The sequence below is a fragment of the Lactuca sativa genome, chromosome 5 (genome assembly GCF_002870075.4).
Source record: "Lactuca sativa cultivar Salinas chromosome 5, Lsat_Salinas_v11, whole genome shotgun sequence".
Lineage (NCBI taxonomy): Eukaryota > Viridiplantae > Streptophyta > Magnoliopsida > Asterales > Asteraceae > Lactuca > Lactuca sativa.
Window position 1 is genome coordinate 309,609,528 of NC_056627.2, and position 10,366 is coordinate 309,619,893.

Sequence of the window (10,366 nt, forward strand, 5' to 3'; positions counted from 1 at the left end):
TATTACAGCCTAGAAAAACAATGACCTTGTTATGAGGTCATATGAGGAAGCTATGTATGTTCAAAGTTAAGTAACAATTTATATAATGCTGAAACAAAAATCAAAAAATCCAACAGCCTCTGTTAACAGTTGTGTAAGTTTTTAAATTCTTAAAATATTAAGATGTTTTTTAGCTTAAAATGAAGCTCACACAGATTACTAAAATCTAGAAAAGAAATGACATTTTCGAAGGTCATATGAGAAAGTTATGTATGTTCAAATTTAAATAAAATATTTATAAATGCTGATACAAAAACCAAAAATCCAACAGTATGTGTTTAGAGCTATATAAGTCAGTAAATTCTTAATAAAATAAGATGTTTTTTAGCTTAAAATGAATCCCACACATAGTACTACAATCTAGAAAAAAAATGACCATGTTCCGAGGTCATATGAGGAAGTTATATATATATATATATATATATATATATATATATATATATATATATATATATATATATATATATATATTCAAAGTTGAGTAAAAAATTTATAAAATGTTGAATTAGAAAGTAAAAAACCCAAAAGCTCCTTTTAGAGTTATATAAGCCAGTCAATTCTTAACATATTAAGATTTTTTTGAGCTTAAAATGAAGCCCACATAGAGTACTACAATTTAGAAAAAAATGACTTTGTTTCGAGTGTTGGGTTATTTTTTGTGTTGTGTCAAATTTATTACGCATGTAGTTAGCCTTTATTAATCGGATTAGGCCTACCCATCCGTATTTATGTTGCTAGGTTTAGACTATAAATATTGCATACGTATTTTGTATTAGGGTAATCGATTGTATTGCCCTACATTGCCTTTACAGAGAAGTTCACACATGAATCTTCTAAGGCTTTGATAATATAATCATTCGACACCTTTTTGATTAATTATTCTTCTATTTGATTCTCTTTTCTTTTAAAGAATCTATCGATCATTAAGTTTATTGTTTCAACAATTGGTATCAGAGCAGGAGATTGTGTAATACATACACATATCTTCTGTCGAGCTTACTAGGGTTTTGAGTTTTTGTCGGATTTGTTCTTGCCATCTGTATCGTTTCCATCGATCATACACGTTAGATATGGGTTCTTGTTTTACCCTAAACTCGATTAGTATTTTACACATTTGATTTTTTATAGTTTCTATAATCTTGTCAAAGATGAATCAAGTAGATCCTCATACTCTCTCATTCAATCTTTCCAACAGTATCGGTTCTACCACCAGGATTCCAATCCTTTTCCCTCAAGACTATGAAGCTTGGGATTTACACTTTGAAGACTATGTTCTTGGTCTTGAAGATCACGAAACCCTAATATGGGAAGCTATGATGAAGCAGACCTTCATGCATACTGACACAAGAAAGGTCATTAAGATTCAAGCTGAATACAACGATCTTCTTCTTAACACTAAGATGTTGCTCAAGATGAAAAAGATAAGTTGCTTAGTAACATAAAGGCACTGTGAATAATCAAGTTTGCTTTACCTCCAGACACGTTTCGTCTGGTAAGTTCATGTGATGCAGTGAAGGTAATATAGGACAGACTAAAAGAACCCTATTCAAGTGATGCAGATCTTGAACACTCTATTAAAAAATTACTTATTTCGGAGTTTGGTGCTTTCGTTCAGAAGACAGATGAGAAACTAGATCAAACCTTCAATCTTTTCAATCATCTACTGAGCAGGATGCTGAAGAACAATCTTAAACGTGAAAAGATTGAGCAGAAAGTTACTTTTATGAACAACTTAAGATCTGAATGGAAAGCGGTTGTATCAATTTTGAATGCTCATGAACAATTCAAGAGCTATTCTTTGGAAAATCTAGTGGGTATTCTTAGATCTCATGAAGACGAAGTGATGAAGGACGTGAAATTTGTGTCTAGCATGGGATCATTGGCCTTAGTTGCGAAGGACAAAAAGGTTTCAGAAGAAGATTCAGAATCTGACCTCTCATATTTTGAACTTACCAAGGAAGAACATGCACTGATGGTTTCTAATCCCAAAAATTTCATCAAAAAGAACTTCGATCGATTCAAAAATAGAAACAAGCCAGGAAACTTTAATTCAGAGAAGTCAAGGGATGAAGGCTTTAGAAGCTCCCAAAAGGTTGAAGAAAAGCAAGAGAAAAAGTCGATTAGAGATTCTGGCTACAGTTGTAACTACTGCAATGGCAAAAACCATTTTACCAAAGAGTGCATGCTGAGAAGGATGAATGAGAAGAAGGAAGAAGAGAAGAATGAAGCTTACTATCCTCAAAAGATAGAAGAGCTAAAGAAGAGAAAGAATGTTGAGAATGCTAAGCCTGCTTTGATTGTGAAGGAAAATGGTGATGAATTCGGACGAGTGGAAGTTTGGTCCACTGATTCGGAAGATGAGGAGGTTCGCAAGCCAACGCATGGTGAGTGTTTTATTGTGAAGACTGAAGCACAGGAGTATGCATGAAAATGTTTGATGGTACAAAGCGATGTCTCGGAACAAAGAGGATACGCAATTGATGGCGATCGTCCTACCGAAAGTTGTTTGGCAGCAAGGCCTGTTTCAGAACAGGTGAAGGAATGCAAGAATGCCATCAACAAGGTACAATCGATTCTACAATCTCTTACTATTCATGTTTCACGTTATGAATCTAAATTAGAATATTTGAATTATACTTTCTCTAGTTTTAGTGATAGTTTAAAGAGAACACGTCTAAGTAAGTCTAACCTAAGTGATCAAATAAGCAGGTTAGCGAGTAAAAGTGAAGAGAGAAGAATGTGGATAGAGAAGCTGGAGTTAGAGTTGACTAGGTCTAGGGATGATGTCATTTATTTGAAACGAGGAAATTTAGCGCTTTTAAAACAATGGAATATTTTTTGTTTAATTGCGAAAAAGGTTATATTTTAATATTACTCAACTGCATCTTGATTGTGAAATAGGCAAAAAGATTCACAAAATGGTTTTACCCTTTCTCGAATTGAAAGAGGGTGAAATTGATGCTAAGTGCTGTAAATGCGAATCCATAGTCTCTTCCGAAGAGGTTTCAGACGCATATCGAGTTGGTCTTGACAAAATTGAAGCCTACATACAGTCCAAAGACCATAAGAATATGTTGAAACAGGTTTTAGATGAAAAAGTTAAAGAGAAAATTAAATCTGATACCGTGCACAAATTTGACTTGTTGTGTAACAAATTGATTTCGGAGAACACTTTCGATGTCGAAAATGTTTTTGAATTTGACGAAAGCGAGATGAGTGAAATTTCTGTGGAGGATGAGATTGATTTTTCTAAATTTGTTCAAAGTGAAACTGAACCTAAGAAAAAGTTAATCTTTGAAAACTCTATTGAATATGATCCAACTATTGAAAATAAGGGTTCAGCTATTGTAAACGAAAAAGCTGCCATTTTTCCAAAGGTCAAAACCGTTTAGAACCAAGTGTTCGTAACAACTAGACTGGACACAAAAAATACCATGGAACTAACAACCATCGTTAATGATGATAATGCTGATGGTTGTCCTGAATTTTTTTGGGATGGACCAGTTGACAATGTAGATGAGACAAAAGGTCTTTCCGAATTGACCTCTTGGAAGACAAAAGTGAGATATGTCTCCAATCCTCTTAATACTGCCAATCCCTATTGCAATCAGGCTAGTCCCAGTGGCACTAAAGACGTCCCTTGCGAAATCTCTTCCGAATCGTCCCATCCTCAGATCCGAAAGGAAAATCCTAGATCTAAGGTTCATTTGTCTGCTGAAGAAATGATTGTAAAGAAAAGGAAACTAAACAATAGATACAAGAAAAATCAACAAGCTAGGAAACAATTCTGGAAAATTATTATTTTAATAATAATTCTGTTAATTCAGTAAGATCTCCTGATCAAAATGTGAAATCTTCTCTTATTCAGAGTTCGATACCAAAGTATGTTCCAAAACAGGTTGTGAAACCTACGGTTACAAAACCTATTCCGAAACAAGAATCTTTTTCAAAACCTCATATTTCAAAATCATTTGAAAAAGATAAACCCAATCTTTCTCCTAAAACCAATCTTTCAAAAACTGCCAACACATCAAAAGATGTTAAAGGCAAAGGGAAACTAGTTTCGGAACCAGAAATTTCTTCCAAGGATTCTGAAGCTCAAATGAAAAAGGAGGAAAAGAAAATTACGAAAAAGGTAGTCAAGCAACAAATAGCTTCTAAGCAAACAAAAATTCCTTTTAAAAGAAATCCCATTGATGAAAGGATTATTGTTTTCAAAACAATGAAGGGAGAGAATTTAACTTTAATAAAGTGATCATATTTGGTTGATGAATCTATAACATTTCCTATTCTTAAGAAAGCCTCACGAGGACACAAGAAACTATGGATTCCTAAATCTCTCTGAATTTTGTAAGTGATTCGTGGCGGACAGCATGACTCTAAATGGTACATCGACAATGATTGTTCGTGTCACATGATAGGAAGGAGCAAAGAGCTCAGGGAATTCTGATCTCTGAAGGACGAAGGCAAAGTGAAGTATGGAAATAATGCCATGCGAGAGATCAAAGGATATGGCATGATCACGAATGGCGAATTCTCCATTCGGAAGGTGGCTTATGTGGAAGGCCTGCAACATAACCTGATAAGCATTTCTTAATTGGTTGTGGGTATAGGGCTGAAAGTTCCTTTTGATGATGAAGGATCTAAAATAATTGAGAAGAAAACAAAGGCAGTACTACTAAAATCCAAAAGAGAAGGAGAGGTGTTTCCTTTGAACATAAAACCAATTGTTGGGAAGCCAGTCATTTGCCTTCTTACAAAAGCATCTTCGGATGATAGTTGGCTTTGACACTGAAGGCTCACACATTTAAATTTCGAGGACATCAAAAAACCCATACTTGGAGATCTTGTATGAGGACTCCCTCTTATGGAGTATGACAAGGAACATCTATGTGCAGCTTGTGAACAAGGAAAGCAAAGTTGGAAGAGTCACTGCACAATCATCAATACCAAAATTATCGAGCCACTTGAACTTCTACATATTGATCTTTATGGCCCTTCTGCCATTTAAAGTGTTAGTGGTAATAAGTATATTTTGGTTATTGTAGATGATTTTTCTCGATTTACCTGGGTTTATTTTCTTAGATAGAAATACGATGCAACTTCAAAACTAAAGGATTTTATCAAGCAAATCGAACTTCAACTGCGAAATCCAGTTCATAATGTTCGCAGTGATAACAGTTCTGAATTCAAAAACCAAGTGTTTGAGGAATTCTTAATTGAAAAGGGAGTTGCTCACAACTTCTCTGCACCTTACACTCCTCAGCAGAACGGAGTCATTGAAAGACGAAATTGATCTCTTTGTGAAGCTGCGAGGATCATGCTTTCATTTTCCAACTTACCACTCTATTTCTGGGCTGATGCAATCGAAACTGCTTGCTTTACTCAGAATCGCTCCCTTATTAACAAAAGATTCTTGATCACTCCTTATGAGATTCTTAATAAACGAAAACCTAACGTTAAGTTCTTTAATGTTTTTGGTTCCAGGTGTTTTATTTTCAATTCTAAAGAGCAAATGAACAAATTTGACGTGAAAGCAGACAAAGGAATCTTCTTAGGGTATTCTGTCACTTTGAAGGCATATAGGGTTCTAAACAAGAAGTCCAAAAGAATTGAAGAAACCTATTATGTCACCTTTGATGACAACTATCTAAAGAAGTATCAGAATATTGTCAAGCCTTCTGAAGAGATTTTTCTATCCACACCATCTCAAACGATTCCTCTGATGAACTTGTATGAGGAATTCATTAATCTGTTTGATGAGCCTAAGAAAGCCATTACTTCCAAATCGAAGGCTAAGGATAATCACGAGGATGAGTTAAAGAAGATCATCGATGATGCTGCAAAAGATCTCGAAATAGAGCCACAAATTCCAAAGGATCCAGGAGTTAACATTGATATTCTGAAGACCTCTGTTGTTTCTCCCCAACCACATTCTTCAAATACAACAATCCATAGGGGAGAATACAATTGAGTCATATGCAAACTCCCAAAGGGAACAACAATGAAAATAACAACTCTGACGACGTTCAATCAGAACTCGAAGATGTCAATGCTGAATTAGACCTAACTTATGATACAAACTACCCACCATTAATAAAATGGACCAAATATTATCCCAAAAATCAAGTCATCGGAACACCATCTTCAGGAGTTCTCAAGAGAGCTCAACAAAAAAGCGAATCAAACTGCATTATTTTCAAAGATGGAATTTTGCATGTTTAATTCGTTTATCTCTAAATTTGAGCCTAAGAATGTAAAGGTTTCTCTTGATCACTCAGATTGGGTGCAAGCTACGCTGGAAGAGCTTAATGAATTCAAACGTAACAAGGTATGGAGATTGATTCCAACTCCGAAGGATGCTTTTGTGGTCGGTTTAAAATGGGTATTTCAGAACAAGCTTGTCAAGGAAGGGAATGTTATCCGAAATAAAGCTAGGTTGTTTGTGAAAGGTACTTCCAGGAAGAAGTCATAGACTACAAAGAGACATTCGCACCGGTTGCAAGGCTTGAATCTGTTCGCATTTTCCTCGCCTATGCAACTCACAAGAATTTTGAAGTCTATCAGATGGATGTCAAATGTGCTTTTCTCAATGGTGAGTTAGATGAAACGGTCTACGTAGAGTAACCACCAGGTTTCGTGAATGAGAAATATCCAAACTATTGCTACATTTTTGATAAGGTTGTGTATGATTTAAAACAAGCTCCTCGAGCATGGTATGAAACCCTTACCCAATTCTTAAAACAATCAAAGTTTAAAGAAGGCTCGGTCGACCCAACCTTCTTTTGTAAAAAAGATGGTGACCATATGATGATCGTCCAAATCTATGTTGATGATATCATTTTCAAATCAACCAATCCTAGATTGACTACTGAGTTCCGAAAATTGACGGAGACTAAATTTGAGATGAGCTCAATGGGTCCTATTAATTTTTTCCTTGGTTTGAATATTAGACAGAGTTTGGAAGGGATTTTCATCAATTAAGAAGCCTACACTAAGTCGTTACGTGCAAAATTCAGAATAGTAGGAGATTCAAGAGTCAAAGTACCAATGGCGTTCGGAACGAGGCTAAAACCGTCCTTAGACAAGCCAGCAACGGATATTACTCTTTATATGCAAATGATTGGATCTTTAATGAATCTAACATCCAGTCGACCAAACATAATGTTTATTGTTTGTTATTGTGCTAGGGTTCAGGTGAATCCTCGTGAGCCACACATGACTGTTGTGAAGAATATTTTGAGATATCTCAAAAGATCATCTTCTCTTGGAATATGGTATCCTTCAAACTCTGGATTCTTTGTGCAAGCATTTTTGGATGCTGATCTAGGTGGATGCAGTCTCGATCATAAGAGAACTTCTAGGGGATGTCAGTTTCTAGATGACAAACTAGTAAGTTGGCAATCAAAGAGACAAACTTGTGTATCTTTATCTACCGCATAAGTTGAATACATCACAACTGCATCATGCATTTCGCAATTCATCTGGATACAAAGCCAACTTCGAGACTATGGCATAAACATGAAGAGGATTCCACTCTATTGTGATTCAGAAAGTGCAATTTGGATTTGTCACAATCCAGTGCAACATTCCAAGACGAAACATATATCACTAAGGTACCATTTTATAAAGGATCACGTAGAAGATAGGAACGTAGAAGTATATTTTGTAAGATCCTCTGATCAACTTGCTGATATTTTTACAGAATCCTTACCCGAAACAACCTTTAATCGAATTCTATAAGGCTTAGGAATGATAGAAGCAGAATCTATTCTGAAACCAGCTTCGTAATTGAAATGCATCACTTATGTTCCGAACAGCTCCGAACCCTCGGAGGTACTCGTAAGTATTCACACTCTGAACGAGTCCGAGCGCTCGCAACGCCTCAGAATCTACTGTTCATCTGGGACTCGGAACATTATGTCTCTTTTGTATATTAAGTATTTTCAGCATTTTATTATTTTTTTATTTCTTTTTCAGAATATCTCAAAATACAAAAGTATTTTTTTAGAAAACTTCAAAAATCAAAAATCACAAAAATATTTTATGTTTTTACTTCTTTTTTCAGAAAAATTCAAAAATCAGAAAATATTTTCTTTATTTTTCTATTTTATCTTTTTTAGAAAAACCCAAAATTACCAAAAATATTTTTCTTTATGCATTAATTTCAACATGTATTTCAGATGCAGGTATACTTTTTGCTTTCAATTCAGAACGATGGGGAAAGGTATGTAATTCTGAATCATTTACACTAGTTAAGTGTCCATAGAAGCATGTTGATGCATGTTGTCCAAGGCCTCGAGACTCTATGTTTGAAGCCTTAATGAATCGATAACACCACTCGGTTCTTTCCAAATAGGCTATAAATTCACATAAGTCATTGAGCTACCTTACTCTTCTCAACTGAGTTAAGAGTTCACTGCTTGGTCGGTCCTTTATAGCAGAGGTACACTTTCTCTTCAGAACCACCTCCAACATTTCTCCATAATTTTCACTTTCATCAATGTAACCCTCGAGATTCTCAGAAATTACCACTGAGGTTTATGGTTACACAATATCTATGTTAGTGATCTTAAATTCGTTATCACCACGAATTTAGTGAAACTCAAAATCCGAAACCAGTTTTCTAAATTGACGGTGAACAATAAATATGTTCTAGATTTTTCACCAAGGAATTGACGAAAATCAACCTCGTGGTTTGTACCGTGAAATCTCGTTATTTTTATTTTTGCGAGATTTTGATGAAATGTTCTCAACCCAAGACTTTTTCTTCCCACGAGCTCCAGTTTTATTTTTTCTTGAGATTTATACACTATCCAGCCACTTAAATAATTCTAAAGCCTAACTGAAAAGAAGCCTTTCACTATTTTTCAACAAATAAGTGATTGTAATTCAACAGGATGCCACACAAGCACTTCTGAGTCTCTCTTGACTCCGAAGGAAGAGATCGTTTCCCGGGATCCATCTGCTTTTATGTCTATTTTGACATCACAGATCCCCACATATATATATATATATATTTTGATTTATTTATTTATCTTTGGCACACTCTTTCATGAAAATCCTTGTGATTTTTCAAAAGTCTGGTTCTTAATTCTAAAAGGTTACTTTTTAGTCCGAGACCTGGTTATGGCTATATGTGGTTTGATTCCGAATGTGCAGAACTGAATCGACGGATTTAAAGGGATAAGATTTTGAAAATGGCACGTCTTTTCAAAATGCTGCCTGACATCATGCGTGTCAGTTCAAACGTTGCCTGTCCTATAACAGTTGTCACGCTTTTCCAGGCGCCTTCACCGGGATACGGAAACGTCATTTATGATTTTCTTTCTCCACTTATACCGTATATAAGGAAAATTGATGTTTACTTTCTCTCACTACTTTTAAAGTTTACAAAATCTTCGGCGATCATACCTCCTTCTCTCTGTACTATTCATCATTTTCTCTAACATTATCCATGGTCGCTTCGTCTGAAACTCTTTTTGTTGCTGAACACTCTGGTTCCACTGTGATGCTCAATATCAAGGCCAATCAGAATCTCATTCTGGATCTTAACTCTTCAAGATACTCCAATGAACTCCAACCCATGATCGAATGTATGAAATATTCTCCTATTTCTCAAGATGTGACAATGACGGAATCTATACCGATGGTTCATCTTTCTCAGGCATTTTCCTCTACTTTCTACAATCAGAATGAAGGGGTAATTACTTTTGAACTTGATTCCCATAAAACCTCCATCTCCAAAACCCGATTTTGCAGATTATTAGGGTTTTCTTCAGCAGAGGATCTTGTCGATCCCGAATCAATTTCTTCAGCTTCCATCCTCTAAATGTTTTTCCAGATGGGATATCTTGGTGAGAATGCTCTATTGTCAAAGTTCAGGAAACCTAACCTAACCTAACAAATATGGAATGGACTCTTTACTCTACTTTTCAAGAATTTTTCAGAGCGAGTTACTAGGTCAGATAGTGCTAGCAAACTATTTTGTACTATCATTTATTGCCTCTACATTGGGATTAACCTTTGATTATGGTTCAATCCTCTGGGCTTAACTAGTTCAGAGCATTGTTCTACAACGAGGCACTCTGAAATCTAATGTGCTTGTTTTTGGTTGATTATTGTTAAGCGTGCTTTGGGTCGACTTCAGATTCAAGTACCAGACAACTCGGTAATGGTTGCAATTTAGATCTTCCATACCAACAAATTCATTTTATCAGATCCTATGAGGTTTGACTTTGTTGGTTCTCTTCCAGAGGCTATGCTCAACTCTGTTCCTGCAGATAATGTTGTTATTAATGAGTATCGGAAGAGGCCTGGTTTAGGA

General features: G+C 35.5%; 1 protein-coding gene across 1 annotated transcript; it reads left to right on the forward strand.

Moving 5' to 3' along the window:
• Positions 1-6,244: 6,244 nt before the first annotated feature.
• On the forward strand, positions 6,245-8,960 carry LOC128126076 (uncharacterized). The gene is made up of 5 exons (XM_052763806.1): positions 6,245-6,370; positions 6,502-6,662; positions 7,230-7,431; positions 8,223-8,266; positions 8,939-8,960. The coding sequence occupies exons 1-5, from the start codon at positions 6,245-6,247 to the stop codon at positions 8,958-8,960; spliced, it is 555 nt and encodes a 184-aa protein (XP_052619766.1).
• Positions 8,961-10,366: the final 1,406 nt, after the last annotated feature.

What these genes read in the sequence shown, in the direction of transcription:
- LOC128126076 (XM_052763806.1), top strand. Translation starts at nt 6,245, where the DNA reads ATGGAATTTTGCATGTTTAATTCGTTTATCTCTAAATTTGAGCCTAAG. An exon ending in ATGAATTCAAACGTAACAAG is followed by an intron (nt 6,371 to 6,501) that starts GTATGGAGATTG and finishes AGGTACTTCCAG; the next exon opens with GAAGAAGTCATAGACTACAA. An exon ending in GATGAAACGGTCTACGTAGA is followed by an intron (nt 6,663 to 7,229) that starts GTAACCACCAGG and finishes TTATTGTGCTAG; the next exon opens with GGTTCAGGTGAATCCTCGTG.